The following is a 20,892-nucleotide window of genomic DNA, read 5'->3' as shown; positions in this document are numbered from 1 at the left end:
GCTGAATGCTAGCCTCCCATTGAGTACTTGTGCCAACGCGCTTTCATCTCTAGCAATTAAAACATTTTTTTGCAGCTGTATAAATTAGTAAATATATGCCCAAGTCCTAATCATGTACCATACATTGGAAAGATACACAAGAGAAGCAATGATACGTGTGACCCTTTGGATAAGTATTTCCCCATGTCAAGCAATAGACAATTTCCAACTATACATCTGCTCCAATAGCATATCTCCAGTCTCCCTGTGGAAGTCATAGTCCAACGGGCTGCAGAATATCATCCTGTTGGTAAATCCATCTGTGTGTAGTACTTTTATGAGCAGTATGTCCATATACCTGTTTTTTTGTTTTTGTTTGTTGTTTTTAGAAGAAGCATGACAAAATTTCCATTTGCTGAATGCCATTGAAAAGGTCCAAGAGAACACTATCAATATGTGTCCATGGGTCTTGTTCTTTGGCTAGAGCTTACAGATGATGATAGAGTGCTTCCAGAAAGAAACCGTGATCTTTAGTAGCATTTGCTGCATCTGTAATATTAATAAGGTTATCCCAGATAAAATACAACACAGCTCAGTTCTTTGGGAAATAACTTTTACAAAGCTTTTCAGACACTATGGCACTGGACAACCACATAAAACATCTCTATGTGGCACTGAGTGTTCAAACATTAGCTCAGACTTTCATGGACACATTGACTGACATAGCAGTAATAACCGTGTAGTTACTGGTTTTCTGGGGTCAAATGCCCATATGATCAATAGCCATATTAGCCCTGCTCTTTTTAATTGGCTTAATGAATCCTGAAACCGGCTAAGATTATGGTTTTAAAACTAGCAAAATCTAATTCATACAAATGTGATACTGTACAGAAAAGTTCCATGCAAGAAAACTATAATATTAAAAAAAATAATGCAGAAACCTTACAGCTTAGAACAATTTTCTAAATACCCGATATCCATAACCATTTTTTCATCAGATGTTGGACGGCCTTAGCGGATATCCACAAACCAATAACTGTTATAAATCCCAATGCTCTACAGATTTTAATATTACAAGTGACCTTTAAATCAAGCTTTTTTGCAAAATTATTAAACTATACCTTTCATTTACAGTTTCCATGAATATCCGGCCAATTGTTTTTTATCCATTTGCAACCTCTGGATCCAAAATTGCAGATCTTTGATGTAGAAGCTCAAGATCTAAATTGATCTGTGTTAATAAATCAATAAATAAATCTGTATTAAGCAATGTTCTTCTGCTTCAGAATATTCATCTAGGTACTTTTTTGTTTCTAGTACAGCACAAAAGAAAATGCATTTCTGGAATATAATGAATATAGAGTATAATTAAAGAGTGTTCACAATACAGAAACCTATGTGTAGTTGAGCCCTCAGTGGTTCTTCTGATAATGCTCATGTGTATCTTAATATTGCCACCTCTCACAAACTTTTTTCCATGGTGCTTGAGAAGTGCATCAACGGGGAAAGGTAGCAACTGAGTACTATGATCTGGAGTGTTTATCTAACACTGCGGCAATTCATGCCTTTGATCATTTTTTAATCTCTCCATCACATGTATCCTACAGTTAGAGTGAACAGCTCTAGTTTTTGGGGTGTACATATGAAAATGAATGGAATGCAATCATTATTAGACAGTATATACAACATGGTCCACTGAGGAAAATTTTTTACAGGTTCTGGACTCAACGAAGGATACAACGAAGCGCCAGGATATGAAATCATAATCTGGTACATAGCATCAGGCACTGGCACACATCACGAGAGCAGTAAAGCAGAGGTCAATAGGAACATGGCTCACTTTATTTAGGGATGGTTAGAGGGAGATTCATGAGCTCCCCAACAAGCCCTGCTCCTCCAGTGTATTATGTGGTAATCATACTAGGTGGAAAAACAAAGGGTTACAGCAGGAGATGAGGGGTTCAGGGGTGGATCAGATCTAATATGTGATAATCGTAACACATGAAAAACAAGGGGTTACAGCAGGAGATGAGGGGTTCTGGGGTGGATCACATGTACCGTATTTACTTGATTATCAGATTTGCGTAGGCAACTTCTGCTGCAGCCGGAAGGAGGTGCGCTTAGCAGCAGGGGTTGTCTGCGTCCATCGTGCATACACCCTCTGACTGTCAGAGAGAACTCTGCTCTCTGACAGTCGGGGAAGGTCTGCGCGATGGAGTTGCCTGCAGCGGAAATTGCCTACACAACACACCGGGGAGTCAAAAGCACTGGTAAGTTTGGGGGGTACCAGACAGGAGGATCCAGGTCCCCAGCACCGCTGCGGGGGACCTGGATCTTAGTCTCATAGTCAGACCTCTATTTGAGGTCTGATTATTAGACGACCCCGATTATAAGACGAGGGGTATTTTTCAGATCATTGTCTTATAATCGAGCAAATACGGTAATATGTGATAATCGTACCACATGAAAAACAAGGGGTTAGAGCAGGAGATGAGGGAACCAGAGGTGGATCAGATGCACTGAGATATATTTTTTGAATAAATATATTAAGATGAATACAAGTATTAACTGCAGTCAGGTCTTGAGAGACAACGTGTATTAACCCTTTGAGTGCGAGACGTCTGGCCAAGTATTTTCCCCTGGGAGACTGGCACATTTTCAATAAATTCCACATCCTTTTGTTTAATTGTCGTTCACTTTACCCATGGAAATGAACAACACATATACCGTATTGGCTCGAATATAGGCCGCACTTTTTTCCCCCACTTTAAGTTTTAAAAGTGGGGGTGCGGCCTATATTCGGGCTCTAGCGCCCGACGCCCGGGACATGCAGTCCCGGGCGCCGGGCAGGCAGCGGGGTTAAGATACAGATCCCCCGCAGCGGTGCAGGGGACCTGCATCCTTCTCCCCGATACGCTCAGACAGCCTCCCCTGCCAGCACTTCCCACGGGGGGGGGGGGGGGTGCCGGCACGGGAGGTTATCTAAGCGTTTTACCTCTGCCCACCCCCGACTTACCGGAGCAGACTCCCGGGTGTCTTGCGGGGCCGGCGGGAGACATTTACGCAATACGCGCATGCAACTTCCGGTACCGGAAGTTGCATACGCGTATTGCGTAGATGTCCCTCGCCGGCCCCGCAAGACACCCGGGAGTCTGCTCCGGTAAGTCGAGGAGGGGGGGGCAGAGGAGGACAGCGGCAGCGTATCGCGGGGAGGGAGGACAGCGGCAGCGTATCGCGGGGAGGGAGGACAGCGGCAGCGTATCGCGGGGAGGGAGGACAGCGGCAGCGTATCGCGGGGAGGGAGGACAGCGGCAGCGGATCTCGGGGAGGGAGGACAGCGGCAGCGTATCGCGGGGAGGGAGGACAGCGGCAGCGGATCTCGGGGAGGGAGGACAGCGGTAGCGTATCGCGGGGAGGGAGGACAGCGGCAGCGGATCTCGGGGAGGGAGGACAGCGGCAGCGTATCTCGGGGAGGGAGGACAGCGGCAGCGTATCTCGGGGAGGGAGGACAGTGGCAGCATATCTCGGGGGGGGGGACAGAGTGGCAGCATGTTTTTTTTGGTGCTTTTTTAAAGAAAAAAAACTTTTTCTTTAAAAAAGCACCAAACTTTTAGGGTGCGGCCTATATACGGGGGCGGCCTATATCCGAGCCAATACGGTATATATATATATAAAATGTTGTTTCTTCTGACAGATGTTCAACATTTGGCCAGCAGCTGAATTGAGGTAAACTGTCGATCACGGGGTCATAAAAAAAAAACTATTTGTTGTAAAAGGGAAGGTCTTCACTCTGAACAGGGCAGCTTTTCAGCCTCTGATTGGATTCGGGAGGGGGGAAAGTGCAACTAAGAACAGCGTACATTGTTGGCAGTGGAAGACCACTTCGCAAGCTTCATATGATATACGTAGCTAGCACGTAAGGGCTCCATCCCCACTAAAGAAGAATACACATTAAAGTACACTGTCATTCTTTAAAAAAACACCACCACCTGTGGTAGAAGCTTTAACCTTAACCTAAAGGTACTTGACACTGATCGGCTGCTCCAAGGAGCCAATCAGTGGTAGGAAATCATTCTTATGGAAATCATTGGGAAAATGCCTATGTGGGGGCACGAACATTTAAAGGGACAATGTACATATGACGGCTGAAGTATCCTTTTAAGACGGCCACTTTAAATAACGAAAGTCACATGACGTTACACATATTGTTTCGGCTGCACAGACATTCACGTGATGGGCTTCTCTCCCTATTGGCAGAATATGCGCTCCTTGAGACGTCACAACAACATTGCACGGCCCGTCCCTACAGAAGGAGCACATGATTGGCTGTCACAGCCACGCCTCTTGGAGGCCATACTGGTGTTTGACCAATCAACGTCATGCCGCTGTAGCCATTCACCCTGCAGTCCCGTATTGCTGGAGTGAACATGGCGGCGTTACGTGTTGTTGTAGCTTTAAGCGGTGGCCGGGCTGCTCGGCATGTGTTGAAGTGTCCTCTGGGTAGCATGCGAGCCCCGGTCAGAACGGCTGCACACTTCACCTTCCAACCGGACCCGGAACCTACCGAGTATGGTAAGAAAACCGGTGCAGCCTGGGCTAGAAGAGAGGCGCTGCACGGTGACATTGGGGGCCAGGCACCAGCGGTTGTTTGACATGATGTGTACGAAATGCAGAATTTAGCAGTGTGTGTGTGTGTGTGTGTGTGTGTGTGTGTGTGTGTGTGTGTGTCTGCTGTGTTTTAAACTGTGGGCTTTTAGAACGTATGTGTGACATTCCGTGCCATGTACTACTGACAGGTGTATGCAGAGCCGGCCTTAGGTGTTCCGGCGCCCTGTGCGAACTACTCCTCTGGCGCCCCCCCTCACTACCCCCCCCCCTGCCCCTTCAAACTACCCCCCCCTGCCCCTTCAAACTACCCCCCCCTCTGCCCCTTCAAACTACCCCCCCCTCTGCCCCTTCAAACTACCCCCCCTCTGCCCCTTCAAACTACCCCCCCTCTGCCCCTTCAAACTACCCCCCCCTCTGCCCCTTCAAACTACCCCCCCCCCTCTGCCCCTTCAAACCGCACAGGGCGCCACACTCCAGGGGGCGCCGCCGCCGCCGGGTCCTCCCCCGCCGCCACGGGGTCCTCCGCCGCCGCCGCCCCCGCCCCGGGGTCCTCCTCCGCCGCCGCCCCGGGGTCCTCCTCCGCCGCCGCCCCGGGGTCCTCCTCCGCTGCCGCCGCCGCCGCGAGGTCCTCCTCCTCCGCCGCCCCCTCTGCACCTAAATGAAAACGTTGTTTTTTTTGTTGTTGGTTATTTAACTTTATTTAACATCCTCCGTGTTAAATAAAGTTAAAAAAACCAACAACAAAAAAAACAACGTTTTCATTTAGGTGCAGAGGGGGCGGCGGAGGGGGCGGCGGAGGAGGAGGACCCCGCGGCGGCGGCAGCGGAGGAGGACCCCGGGGCGGCGGAGGAGGACCCCGGGGCGGCGGCGGCGGAGGACCCCGTGGCGGCGGAGGACCCCGTGGCGGTGGCGGCGGCGGACCCGGCGGCGGCGCCCCCTGGAGTGTGGCGCCCTGTGCGGTCGCACAGGTCGCACACCCCAAAGGCCGGCCCTGGGTGTATGGCATTTCAAAGGATCCGGTGTGTGACATTGTAGTAATAAACAGAACTTTAATACTGCGAACACACACACACACTGATCAGTCTGAGTTGTACACACACACACACTGATCAGTCTGAGTTGTACACACACACACTGATCAGTCTGAGTTGTACACACACACACACACACACACACACACACACACACACACACTGATCAGTCTGAGTTGTGTGCACACACACACACTGATCGGTCTGAGTTGTACACACACACACTGATCAGTCTGAGTTGTGTGCACACACACACACACACACTGATCGGTCTGAGTTGTACACACACACACACACACACACACACACACACTGATCGGTCTGAGTTGTACACACACACATTGATCAGTCTGAGTTGTACACACACACACACACACACACACACACACACACTGATCAGTGTGCATGTTAGATATTGCGAGATATATGTGCTGATCAGGTAGCGCATTAGACATTATGTGTCCACAGTTGCTTTTGTTTAATTGTTTCCAGCAGGATACCATGTGCGATTTGTACAACTCTTTTTAGCAAGGATGGAGACTTCTTAGAACACTGTAGTAGTTACCAAATTACCAAAATATCTGTGTGTGTATATATTATATATATATATATATATACACATCTATACCAGAGTATATATATTAATGATTATGTACAGTCAGGCTGGTCTTGCAGAAGTCCTGGTTGTCACCAAGGTCGCAGACGTGCACTGCCTTGCTTGTGAGAGTTTGCTGGTGTTATGTTGTCTTTGAGAGAACGTCACAATAACATTCTGTGTTGGAGAAAGGTAACAGGTTTATTCACAAAGCCAGGTGTTTGCAGGCAGTTTTCTCCTCGCCAACCTCTGTGAACTTCTCCAGCATATAGGGCTGAGCTGTGGTGTCGCCCCACCAATTTATGTATGGATTATCCCAGGCCAGCTCGTCCCTTCTAAAAGGAGACACAAGTCAATGTGGACCATCTCCAGAAAACTTCTAATGCACAGAGACAGAGTTGTCCCTGTACAAGGCATATGTTAATTGTACTTGCTTAACTATGGCTAACATGGTCCTTTTTGCAGGAGAAAACTATTTACCCACAAAGTACACTGACAGCTGCTTTCAGTCAAATATAATTTTAAATTAAGTCTATAGTAAAATATCTCCTCAACCCTTCACAACAAGTCCAAGTGATACACTTAGTTTAGGAAACTATGTACTAAACTATCTTTGATAAGGTTGATGTCCCTCAAAAAGGTCATTGATTAACTCAACATCTGGTTCCTGAGTCATAATTTCAGTTGCCAAAAGCACTACAACCGGAGAAACAAAATCATTTTTTGGTTTAGACAGAATGGTAGAAAGAAAGGTGGCTGGAATTGTTTGAGATTTACTACCCTGAAGGTGAACGTGTGTAAGAAAGGCTTGGCTGCGGATCTAGTTGTATGTTATTACCGCACAGTGCAAGTTAGGGAAAGTGACCTCGTTCTGATCACGATAAACACCTTTAATGACCTGTAAAGCAAATAATTGAGCTCAGATGAAGGTAGGCATTCTATTTAAGTTCTTACAATGGGACATGTCTGAGGACAAATAGTAACTGAAATAAGCTACGACAGGGAATAGTATCCTAAATCTACTGGCACATTTACATTCTCTAAAATTTGCGAGAACAAAGGTTTCCTTGATGACGGAGGGCAATAAAAAATGCTTATACCAAGTATAGAAACTGCATTGGATGATTTACCTTCTTTCCATGGACTACCATATCAACTTTGTAATAACAGACAGGTGAAGAATTTTTTATTTTTTTTGCTTTCCTAGATATAGACGTATGAATGAATATCATGCCATCTAAAGAGGGACTGTTGAGGAAAGTTACAGTTTCTTCTACCTGACTTCACTTTTATGTTATGATGGGCTAACCCAAGTAAGCTTCTGTGCCTGGATTGGATGGCCCCGAATAAAGCATTTTGAGTTTGTGAGATTTATTTAAAGTTTCTTCACAAAGTAATGTGGGGCTAGCTCATGCATAGGGGAATTTACGAAGGCTCACCCTTTTATAATACACGGTAAATAAAGCTGAAACTATGCGAACCCCAGCTCTAGTGACTAAACCCTTTAACAAACCATAACCCGGTATTCTCTGATTCAATATTGTGAAGTACACAGGTAAGAAAAAGAGAGGCTATCAAACCTCCCCTCTACCTGCAGCATTTGAGTCATGTGGGGAACATTAACTTGGACACCACTGCCATAAAACTACGAATTAAATATTTTACATAGACTTAAATGCCCTCCAAAATCTGCCCTTTCCACCTGGACACTGCGTTGCATATCATGAAGTGGAACGAATATAATATTTGGGACATTGGATGTACACATTCCCATTGACAATATTTTGGATACAAATACACTAGGAGGCCCATTGTTGCAGTCAAAATCCCTATTCCCCTGTTAATGTAATGTACCAACCTCTAATTAGCCTCACAAAGGGGGAGAAAGATAAGCACCGTACCGAATATGATTACTTTGTAATCGTTTCCTAACATGTGGACAGAGGGAAGGAGAGGAGGACATGCAGGCCCATCAGCTGTATGCATCACTTTTTATGCCAGTGTTGTCGTGATGACATCACTGGGCTCCCATTTTATTTCACTTATATTTGATTCCCCCCCCCTTTTTTGGGAGGGGAGGGGGAGAAACTAGTTTTTTCCCTCCTCCTGATCTGTTTATGCCGATCTCAATGTGACCTGCAAACAGGACTCCATAGCCCTGCTTTGCAGATTTAAGGACAGGGGAACAATTACCTATTGCTGTTAATTTGGGTGTCCTGATAGACGTTATATTTTCAAAGAAAAGGCATAATGTTCTTTTTTTTTAAAAACAAATCACTGTTTTAAAATTTCCCCCTTATATCAGTTAGGGATAAGATTTAAAAAGAAACTAAAACATGATTGGGGAAGAAACTGGCTCCTACATTTTTTTTTTTGGCTGGCTCCTAAGTCCAAACCAAATTTGTCAACCCTTGTTTTGAGGTGTATAAATACGTTGATCTGTTGTTAAAGGTCCATTTGTCCAAAGTGGTTTGGTAATACAACATATGCATTTTATTTTGTATGTCCGATACTCGTTTTACTGCTTGTATCATAGTTATTTAAAACAAATTGTGAATATTTTTTGGAACCGTACAGGTGAAAATGCATTAAAGGAACTGTCATTTAGTAGGTGATTTCAGCGTGACACAGCACAAGTAAAACCGGTGTGACGGAAGGTTATCAAGACTGTGAAGCAGATATCTTTGGAATGTGTTCCTTCAGAGCACCAAGTATAGATTTGTTAACTAATTTAGGGCCGGTCAACAGGAGCTCAGGGTAATGGTGAAAAATCAAACCGATGTGGTTTTTTTCGCCTAGAGCTATCCTATAACAGATTGTGTGGCCTACGCCAAGTGAGCTTAGATGATACGATCTGTCTTTCAGTAGAACTCAAACACAGCTCTTTGATTTTTTTGGTGGCTGCTTCCTAACTTGCAGTAAAGCTGCCCTGGTGGGACTTTTCCTATAGTCGGTTATCCCCTAGTGACTGGATTTAGCAGGGAATCCTCATGCATGTGACCTACAAGCTTGATTGGTGCTGTTGCCTAGCATGCTAGATCACAGGAAAGGAGGGCCATAGCAGGGAGTCTTGGGAAAGGGAAAAAGAGGGCAACACCGATCTCCTTCTCCCTGGTCCATTGAGAGACCGGAGAATCTCCTCAACCAGCCTAGGCTCCCTACTGTCTGTACCCCCTACAGTGCCTGAAAATGGCAACTTTCCCGTGAAAACTGTGCTAGCCAGAAATCGTGGCCCGGCTGCAGCTCTCAAGCCCTGGAGTTGAAAGCCACTGATTTCAGGCAATGGCAGGCAAGCATCACATGCAAAAGAAGTACATTAAATGTGTATGTCTGAAAAAGAAATAAATATTATGTTCTTATTAAAGCCAAACTGTGAGACGCCCTTGGCTAGATGCAAAGTGATAAACTGTTAGTGATATGTAAATACTTATAACTCATACGGTTTTACATTACTTGGTTATACTTGCTTACCTTGAGGACTTATCAGGAGTGTTTAGTCCTTCTTAATATGTAGGACTCTTAAGCTGTCTACAGTGTTGTTAAACCATTCCAATAATTACTACAAAACATAGAAACATGAAGCTAATAGATAATTTCATTAAATTACTGTATTCACCTAATTGTTTAATATTATGGCTTCTATACGTTCTAACTAGAGTGGACGTATGGAATATACCTTCAAATATTATAGGAACCATTTATTGTCTCATCACATATGTACAATAATTCCTATTCAGTCATTTTTTTTGTTTTGATATATGGTTAGATAGGTCTTAGATATTACTTTTCTATATTTTATTGTTCATGCTTTCTGGCAGAAATAATAACAATTTGAAGACAGAAATAATTATTTTCCTTTTTTTTCTGCATAGGAGCAACACAGAAGATGAATCTCTTTCAGTCCATACAGAATGCTTTAGATAATACACTGGCAAAGGATCCAACCGCAGGTATTGTGGCTTTTTATTTATTTTTTTTTTATCATTCCTACCCAAAACAGGGTTAATGTCCAGGTAAAGGATTTTAATTTTTCTATATAAAAAAAAAAAATTAAATAAGCCAGACTTTACCCTTGGGTGCACAGATCACCCTATGTATTTCGGTGTAGCTTCTGTGGCCCAGGTAGCAAGCAGTAGCGAGGAAACTCAGTAATGTTGCTTTTTGAGTTTGTTAAATACTTAATGTTGCTGTTCCGCCAGCAGTAGGTGTTACATCCACTTATGTCCGATAAAGAGGCAGATTAATTCTGGCTGGGTTCTTTTTGGATGCCTATAGGGAAAAAAAATACATTAAGGCCAGTCTTGGGGCTAAAATCATATAGATTATTTAAATTTAAGGCTTAATCTAGTAGCTTTGGGCTGTTTTTTGTGAGGATTTAGTTTTGGGCTGTATTTATAAAACGGTTTCTTGTCCCTGTACTATCAAGTGACACGCCATGATTGTTTTGGCTTTTAGGTAACGGTAGAACTTGTTGTCTGGATATCTTGTTAAGGACTTTTAATACATGAAATAGTTACAGCTTTTTAAACCTGACAATATCAAGGCACGGTCCTATAAAGTTTTTTGTTTTGTTAGGCAAACCTTTTAAAAATCAAGCAGCTGACATTTTTTTTTTTCTTTTTCTTTTCTTTCTCTTGTCAGCTCTTGTTTGTTCCGCGTGACATTTCTCTTTTATTTTTGTACCGGTAGCAGGCGGCTCTGAAATGAGTAGTATACAGAGTTGTGCTGTCTTTGTGTCATGGGTTTTAACATGATGATAGTTATGCTATGAGATACTCTGTATCTTTAGATGTTCATGCTGACATCTGTCACAATCCCACAGAGAGTAGATGACTATTAGAGTCAGGAAGTTATATTTCATCTGTTTTGTTTTTTCTTCTTACCATATTTTTTTGTGAATAATTTTTCCTCCTCTTTAAACCTCTGAGGCTCTTTCTTGGAAGCTGTGTCACATATAATAGGGATTTTATATATCTATATCTATCTATATATATATATATATATAGATATCTATAGATATATATCTATCTATAGATATATAGATATATATATATATATATATATATATATATATATATATATATATATATATATATATATATATATATATATATATATAATATAAATTATTCTTCACAAACATTTTGCTGGGTCTGTCTCTTTCTCCTCACTGAATAAACCCATGTTTATAAGCAGAGGCTGGGACTGGGGATTGCTGTTCCTTTAAAGCTAATTAGATGTTTTAGTATAATTAACAGACATGAGGAACACAGGAGCAGTTGTGTTGCGTTCACACAATCTCATATTATGAATGCTGTCTATATCTGCTTACCTTTTTTTTCTCCTATAGAACTAGGGCAAAAATACTTACAAAAGGACTGTTCTTCGTGGCTTAATTACTCTGCAGTTCTAGGATCAGTATTTCATTTCCAGTTCATACAGCCTTCTTATTTTACTAGTCTTTGTTATTTTGTAATTTTGGGACCAATTAGCGATACAGATAATAAAGGAATAATCATACTTGCACAAAGGGTTGTGAAGGAACAGCCATATGATGTATTTTGTTGGGTTTTTTTTGTTTTGCAGTAATATTTGGAGAGGATGTTGCTTTTGGAGGCGTCTTTCGATGTACTGTTGGGCTGCGAGATAAATATGGTAAGTTAACTTTATAGTTATAAAATATGTAGCTAAATGATCGTTATTGTAGGACAATTCATCTTTTGTTAAAATCGTGTGCCTTATGGAAATTTGCCTGTTGGGTTGGACTATACACTGGTACTTTTCACAGTCTTCTCACCTAGGGCACTTGGATGGGTGCCATCAGCGGGTATGTGAAAATGTGAAATCTTGATTGTATTAAGCTGGAAGTTTCCAGAACCAAATGGAGTAAGGACTGGGTTCTCCCTTGTCCAAAAAAGAGAGCTGCAGATATAAGAAATGCTATTTGAAATAACGGTGGTCTTCGCTACATATTTTGTCTTCCCGAGTTGAAACCAACTGTGGGACAATAACAACCACCAATAGCCAGGAGAATACAGTGGTTGGCCACCGTTTTTCTTTTCTTATTTATTTATTAGAAGACGTACTTCCTCCTCATCCTCTAATGTTACATGCATTGACAGAAACACACTTGGGCTTCTAGTAAATTGTATTTATGGTTGACAGCACTGATAAGCTTGAGTATTTATGACATGCTGGATGAGCATCATTTGTTTTTTATTTGTGACTCATTAATGACGCTATTCCTTGTTTCACCTCCTATTCGTAAATATGAGAACGGGAACAATAAAGATCTATATGAAGAAGAACGTTTTTCTTTCCTGTTGAAATAAGTACTGTTTTCCTGCTACAGCCCTTCTTTCTCTACAAAGACAAGAGAAGCTTGTGTTTCCTATGCATGGTACTAGGATTTCCTTGTGTGTTTAGCACAGGAGATATGAGCCTAATGCAAACTATAGATCTTCATGGAGTAAAGTACTATAAACCATAAATACGCTTGACTAGTTGTCTCAATTAGTGTAACGTACCAGGAGAAAAACCCAAAACACAGCAACAACCCCAGTTTCCAGCCTGCTGTGGTTTAACTTTACGGCTGAATCTACAGGTGAATGTGTTGCTTAAGCTATAAGATGATTTGTGAGACCAAGAGGAGTATTGAATCCTGCAGGTGCACGATTTCTCCTCACCTTAAAGCACCCTGTTGTAAGTAAATATAAATAATACACGGAGAGCATGTGTGCTCCATAAAGTTCGGATGCTGGATTTTTTGTGTGCACGTCAGCTGTCAACTCTGTAAACTGTATTAAAAAGGAAACTCGTTTAGACGCAGAAAATCAGCTTAAGTGTGTTTGGCACTTCAGTTGAAAAAAGGCTCCAATATGACATCAACTTAACACCTGATAAGGCCAGTTGACCTAGAACTTTTATTGTTCTCAAGTACTAGGTTTTTATTTTTCTATGACTGACAAACTCTACATCCAATGATCCAAGTTCCTTGACTTGTGAGCAAGACTTGGGTACTATGGTTATACTATTTTCTAGTGATTTAAATTACTCCTGTAACCTCTCAGGATAGCGCTTCCTGTGTACATGGATGTTTGTGGCCATTTCTTTGTCCAGTTTATGTGATAATTAGAAATGTCTGTTGAAACAGGTGCTATACTGTCATATAACCACAAGGTGGCAGGCAAATATAACATTTTAACTTGTTTATTGTTGCTTTCACCCAATATGAGTGTATAAGGGCTTGTGTTTTTTATTTTAATAGGTTCTTATATTTTGTGTACTATGGATTTGATCTTGTTTCAGTGAACCTTTTGTCACATATACAATGTGCTTTCACATATTGCAACTGTGGCTGATCTAAAGGAATACGCAGTGCATTTTTAAGGAATATAGTTTAAAGAATAGCTGTAGGGCATCATTTTACCAATTTGTATTACTTTGTGACCTGGTGATATTATGCAGCTGTATTTTTTTTTTTTTTTTTTACTTTATTCCTCTTCTAAGTTAAATTGTATTTTGTTTACACAACTTAATTTCTGAACACATTGTGTGCTATTAATGTACACATTATTGTGATATTTAAGGCTGTAGAAGACAGTGATATTTCAGTTGCATGTACGCATTTCTGTGTATACCGTGCGAAAAAAAATAAAAATAATAAAAATCTTAACGTTCTGTGCCTGAATTCTGCATGATCAACCCTCTCTATTAAATGATCTCCCAATATAACCGTTTCTTGATATAAGACAAGAAAAAGTCTCTTGCGAACCAATGACGTACCACAATTGTGGCCATGACAAGGGTGCTGCTGCTGTCTGCCTAGAAGTCCAGACAGACCTATAACGTTAAGAAAGGACCCCTGAGCCTCTGATCCCACAGGAGCGATCGTTGAGGCTTGAAAAAAAATACGCTTTACTTTAATGTTTGGCCCAGATTGGAGATAACATGGTTAGTGTTAAAATGTCCCTATTAAAATATACTTTAGCAGTTTTGCAAAATCAGCACAAAATACCTAAATATTTTTTCAGTTGTACTGGCTATGTATAGTTCCCCCCCCCCCCCCCAGGTCAAACTGAGAAAAAAGTGCATTTTTTTATTAATTTTTCCATATAATATATAATATGCTAAAAGCCGTGAAAGCATAACTTTCTCGAGCTAAAGGAAGAGGCTCTTCACCTCTCTGGCTTTGCAGTGATTTTTAGAGAAGGCTGTCCTGTAGCAGTTTCTTTGTTCTCTATATGTACCACAAGCAGTATGTTTTAAAAAAGCTTTGTCCCACAACATCTATTTTTAATGCCATAAGCTTCTGTCACATAGCTTAAGTTGCAGACAAAACACTTTTTCCACGGTCAACTTGACTGAACACCATGGGATCTACAGTTCAAAAGCACTGTCTACAGGGTCTTGCGAGCCTATGGACCAATTAAGAAGATCAGAAACGCTACCCAGACCGCAAGGGATCATGTGACCCGAGACCTCTCTCTCTCGCTCCTTTATCTTGCTTGTGTGCACAACCAGATGATGCATGGCGCTGGACATGCCGCCATCTCTCTAAGCGATGAACATTTGGAATCGGTTTGTGGAAATTTACTGCCATCATGGATGTAAATATAATGTAATTTCATGGTTAATTAAAGCACGATCGCAATTACAAAACACAAAGAAGTAATTGTTTCTTAACTATTCTCACACTAAGGAAACTGGGCCGTTTTTAATTAAGAAGGATCATCAACGTATTTTTTTCTCATATTGGAAAATTATTCATCTTTATGAAAAGGATTTAAAAAATCTGTTTCAATGTGACTTCATATAACAGATTATTAGTTCCAGATATTGCAGAACTAATTATAAGTTTGGAACAAGCGTTTTTATGCTGGGAAAACGAAGTTGATTTTATCACCATGACTATGACTGGATTTACTGAAATCAAGCAGTTACTTTGCACTGTGACAGAGATTAGTCTCTAAATCCGGAGCGATGTTCACCTCAGGGTAGAAAATCTTTAATGGGGAGAAAACCTATTTATTCTCGTACTCTGCCTTTGAGCATAGTAGGCGGATTAGATCCTGTTCACTTTATCCCTCAAGTCTTCATAAAATATTTGGGTTTTTTTTGTTATATTCTACTAAGGAAATGCTTTATAACATCTAAATGCCGAGCCAGTGCCAGCCCACACATATGCATAGTGGAGTTCTGTGATGTCCCAGATAAAGAACCGACGGAAATAGTCGTATTACATTATGCAGGCTTATACGTTTTGTCATGTCGTGTAACTTTTTTCCAGTGAATTACCAGTTTTAAAGATGGTTTTAATAAGGTCTGCTTTACTGCATTCATCAGACACCTAGGGTATTGGCTATGTCTAGCTCATCACATTTGCTATGAAATGCACATGAATAACTTGGTCCATGCAGGACACATTTTCTTGGGTTGGCTTTATCCCCAAGTCTTCATAAAATAATAGATTTTTTTTTTTATATTCTAATAAGGAATGTATATTCTACATTAAAAATTACTTTTTAATGAATAATCCCCAGGGGAAGCAACTAAAGCATATTGGGGACGCAATATTTGGATATGTGATGGAGGGTTGCGAACAGGATTTGCGAATACAGCATTTGAATGGGGTATTTGTGTGAGGTAATGTACGGAAGAGCTGACAGCTTCTGGCCAGGGGACATGTAAAGCTAAGTTTAACTAACATAAATTCGCTCTAACTTTATTCACTAAGAAATCATGTGGCCGGTCGACTTGAGGGTTAACTCAACTGAGCAAACTCCTCTCCGGTCGCATGCCCTCACATGCTAACACTCGCAACACAACTTGCAAATTCACTAATCTGCAAGGTGTTAAAGGCATGCAAGTGCCTGTGACTTAAAATGTTCAATGTAAGTTCAAAATATTTGTGTTAACCAAAGATTGATGACACCTCCTCCACTTCCCTAGTTTTATTTTTTTTAATTTGTTTAATGGTAGAAACCTGCAAGTTCTAACTTACATTTAAAGTTGTGGGCAGCTTGCATGTTACTCAATTTGTCAGTTTTATCATTTTTTTTTCTTTTCTTAACTCTCATGCATTCGTATAGACCAGGGGAGGGCTGGCAGCCTAAGGCCTGGGGGGCAAGTCTAGTCAACTGGCCCATTGCACCATCAAAGCGGCTGCGAGCGACATTGAAAGCGGCCGTCGTGCGGCAGTCACTCCACCAGTGCCTAATGAAATTAAAGTGGCCGGCGTGCAAACACCGCATGCCTCAGCTCTTCATCACACCCCTTTTAAGACGTGGGAAGAGGAGCTGAGGAATGGCCATTGGGTCTGACATCCACATGATGCAGGGGCGTACCTAGAGTATTTGGCACCTGTGGCAGACCCTGTATGTGGCACCCCCCACACACACTTTAAAACTGCATAGTTTCTATGGTTAGGCAAACATTGACAGGGGTACAGCATATTTGTTATTATATACTTAGGGATTATGCGGTACCACCGTCAATGTGTGCCTATACATTGAGCCAGACACTGACAACCCCTATCACTATATACTAAGCCAAACATTGATGTGGTGTAGGCTTACCACTTTAGTGACTGGCATAGTATATAGTAGTGATGCACCGAAATGAAAATTCTGGACTGAAACTAAAAATTCAGCATTCACTTGGCCAAAACAGAAAAAAAAAACAAACAAAAAAAAAACTTTAAAATACTTTATTAAAAGTAACACCAAAATTAGACAAAAAAATCAACAATAATATTAACACATATACATATATATATATATATATATATATATATATATATATATATATATATATATATATATATACACATATATATAACAACAATCACAATGCTATCATGCCCAGGTTCTAGCATGTGCTGGCTGACTTAGCATGATAGGAGTGTGATTGCTGTTTGCAATTATATATTTCAATATATATATATATTAATACTGTCATTGAATTATTCTGTCCAATAAAAGTGTTAACACACCGAAGTTGGACCAAAAAATAATTTATAACAGCAATCACACTCCTATCATGCCTAGGCAGCCACTACATGCTGGAATCTGGGCATGAAAGGAATGTGATTACGGACTCCCTATGCCAAGCTATCCCCCAACACTTACACATCCATGCTATCTGAAACCCTCATTCACAAACATTCAGCATAACACCCATCACTCTCACACACTTACATTCAGCATAACACCCATCACTCTCACACACTTACATTCAGCATAACACCCATCACTCTCACACACTTACATTCGGCATAACACCCATCACTCTCACACACTTACATTCGGCATAACACCCATCACTCTCACACACTTACATTCAGCATAACACCCATCACTCTCACACACTTACATTCGCAATAACATCCATCACTCTCACACACTTACATTCAGCATAACACCCATCACTCTCACACACTTACATTCAGCATAACACCCATCACTCTCACACACGTACATTTAGCATAACACCCATCACTCTCACACACTTACATTCAGCATAACACCCATCACTCTCACACACTTACATTCAGCATAACACCCATCACTCTCACACACTTACATTCAGCATAACACCCATCACTCTCACACTTACATTCAGCATAACATCCATCACTCTCACACACTTACATTCGGCATAACACCCATCACTCTCACACACTTACATTCGCAATAACATCCATCACTCTCACACACTTACATTCAGCATAACACCCATCACTCTCACACTTACATTCAGCATAACACCCATCACTCTCACACTTACATTCAGCATAACACCCATCACTCTCACACACGTACATTTAGCATAACACCCATCACTCGCACACACTTACATTCAGCATAACACCCATCACTCTCACACACTTACATTCAGCATAACACCCATCACTCTCACACTTACATTCAGCATAACACCCATCACTCTCACACACTTACATTTAGCATAACACCCATCACTCTCACACACTTACATTCAGCATAACACCCATCACTCTCACACACTTACATTTAGCATAACACCCATCACTCTCACACACTTACATTCAGCATAACACCCATCACTCTCACACACTTACATTTAGCATAACACCCATCACTCTCACACACTTACATTCAGCATAACACCCATCACTCTCACACACGTACATTTAGCATAACACCCATCACTCTCACACACTTACATTCAGCATAACACCCATCACTCTCACACACGTACATTTAGCATAACACCCATCACTCTCACACACTTACATTCAGCATAACACCCATCACTCTCACACACTTACTAATCCACTCTCTCCTACCTTTTCTTCTTTCACTCTCACGTTTCCTCTTCCTCCTCTTCTTCTTCTTCTTCTACTTCTTCTTCTTCCTGTCCTTCCGGTGCACTGAGCGCGGAAAATGTTGGGCGTGGCTTCAGTGTTGTTGCCGCGCGCACCGAAACGGGAGGGGGCGGTCCGCCCCGGCTGCCGCTCATCTGAGGGGTGCCACCATGCCGGCACGCCTCCAGAAACTGGAGGCGTGCCGGCATGGTGGCACCCCTCAGATGAGCGGCAGCCGGGGCGGACCGCCCCCCTCCCTCCCCCGCCAGGTACGCATGACGGCCGCATTCAATCCTGCTCGCGGCCGCTTAGTTTTTAACTTTGCAGCCGCATTGAATGTCTGTCTGCCGGTCGTCCGTCCGGCCCACCGGCCCGGATTTAGGGCGGCCTGGGGGGCAATTGCCCCCCTGCCCCCCGGCCCAGCCCGCCCCTGGTATAGACTCCTATCACTTGCATGTGAGTGTATGTAAGTCCCCCCCCCATTTTGTGTCAGTCCAAGTGCGAGTTGACTTTAGTGAGGCGTTTGGGCAGGCCCTGTTTAGAGAATTAGGACTGCGCCTGGTGGCAATTTCCCCACTTGCCCCTGAGTCAGCCCACCTGAATATAAGGAAGTAAAGTAGCTAAAGATCAATTTTTAAAGTCACAGTAAATTAGCTCTTTATTTTTATTTATGTATTTCTGCTTTATATTAGCCTAATTTAAGTTGATGTTTGAGTGAGAATGTTACGCTGTGGTCTGTCAGGTCACCATAACATAATATTACGTAAGTGCTCACTCCCTGAATACGTGTCTTGGGAGTTTATCATGACAATAAGGCACATTTATCAAAATGGGTAGGAAGAGTAGAAGGCTTAGAAACACTAACCTATCATATGTTCCTAAAGTAATTTACTTCATGAAATGTCATACATCTACTTGAAGTTAAAACAAACCGGTTATTCCTAGAAAGTCTAGACTGTTTATACATTCAGCAGTAGAATAAAGTCTTCTTTACACTGGAGCTTGTTCTACGAAAGGATCATTTATTTGCTTTCTGTGAACTCCTGGAAAATGAGTTTATAACCAGTAGCTGTAGGCCAGAGGTGACTTTTCGGTTGTCTGGCATGGAAGTGCTACATTCACTGCATGCTCTCATTTTCTTTTTATTATTATGTGAGCTCCGTCCACCTGGCCTGGCGTGGCCACCTGGCATGGCGTGGCCACCTGGCACACCAGGTAAGCTCCCAGTGGGACGCAGGTGGACATTGCACAATACCGGCTGAATGTGCCCTGTCCCACTGTGTGAGTTTAGGAACGTAATTTAAAAACTCCGTGTGGTGGGTGTGGAAGACGTAGAAGGTGCTAATCTTGTATCGAGTTGTTAGATTCTCACTAGAGTCCGCAGACCGAAAAAAACGAAACCGTGGCTGTACAGATGAACTTCCCTTCAAAGGCCATGAATAGTTAAATGTTTTCATACACTTTGTATATTGTGAATAAGAGACTGCATTTACCAATAAGTAATCAACCCAGACCCGTATGGCACAGGGTTAATTTCAGCAGCTGAACAGAAAGCTAAATGTAGTCTGTCAAACTGAGACAAACTTAACAGTGATGGCTTCTGTTGAATTTCCAGTTGATATGACATTTCTCAGGAAATGGTTTTGGGCGATTAAGATTAGCTGGGTTGGTAAAACATACTTAGAATTAAAGGAGAACTGTCACATTCACAGCTTTCACCATACAGCATTTCTTAAACCCTGCAACTTGTGGTTTTGGCATATCTTAAAGCTGCTGTCCCACTTACACAAAGCATTAATTTCACTCTAATATGTTAAGCAAACAAATCTTGGCAGATATGTTACTTTATTCGGTTTAGTCACAGTAAGAAACACAAACTTTTTAAAAACTTTTTTTTTTCCACTCTGTGTCACAATGCTTGCTTTAGGGTCCAATGAATGGATTTTTACATGATTAAGGATTGATTCTCTGAATGCTTTGGATATTCCGGCATGTAAATGTGTTACACAGAGTAGATGGAACAACGCCTTGACTAATTCTATAACTGTATTTATAGAATAATGGTAAGGACAGCCAGTTTAAATACCTAATGGATTTTTTGGATTATGCCACTCAATTAACTCCTACCCTTTAGTGTAAATTGCCTGTCTCTCACAGACATACAAGGGAGTTGAGATCAGGACATGGAATGGATTAGCTATGCTGATGTTGCCCCATTTTTCACCCAAATAAGTATAAAAAGTTAAATTTTGTGTTATTTTTTTTTAATCTTTGAACTTCCCTTCCTCAGTCTTGCTGTTTTCACAAAAGCTTTGCATTGAGACGGGCTGTTA

The 20,892-nt window shown here is 41.8% G+C and overlaps 1 protein-coding gene across 1 annotated transcript in view; it reads left to right on the top strand.

The window, feature by feature from the left end:
• The first annotated feature begins 4,358 nt into the window (after positions 1-4,358).
• Positions 4,359-20,892, top strand: part of BCKDHB (branched chain keto acid dehydrogenase E1 subunit beta) — an 86,120-nt gene continuing 69,586 nt past the window's right edge. The window contains exons 1-3 of the mRNA XM_053458758.1: positions 4,359-4,551; positions 10,086-10,163; positions 11,800-11,868. Coding sequence (XP_053314733.1) covers positions 4,407-4,551; positions 10,086-10,163; positions 11,800-11,868 — 292 coding nt within the window. The 5' untranslated portion in view covers positions 4,359-4,406. The remainder of the gene's footprint in view (positions 4,552-10,085; positions 10,164-11,799; positions 11,869-20,892) is intronic.

The sequence above is a fragment of the Spea bombifrons genome, chromosome 3 (genome assembly GCF_027358695.1).
Source record: "Spea bombifrons isolate aSpeBom1 chromosome 3, aSpeBom1.2.pri, whole genome shotgun sequence".
Taxonomy (NCBI): Eukaryota; Metazoa; Chordata; class Amphibia; order Anura; family Pelobatidae; genus Spea; species Spea bombifrons.
Note: the sequence above shows the minus strand (reverse complement) of the source record. Positions and strands in the feature narration are given on the sequence as shown.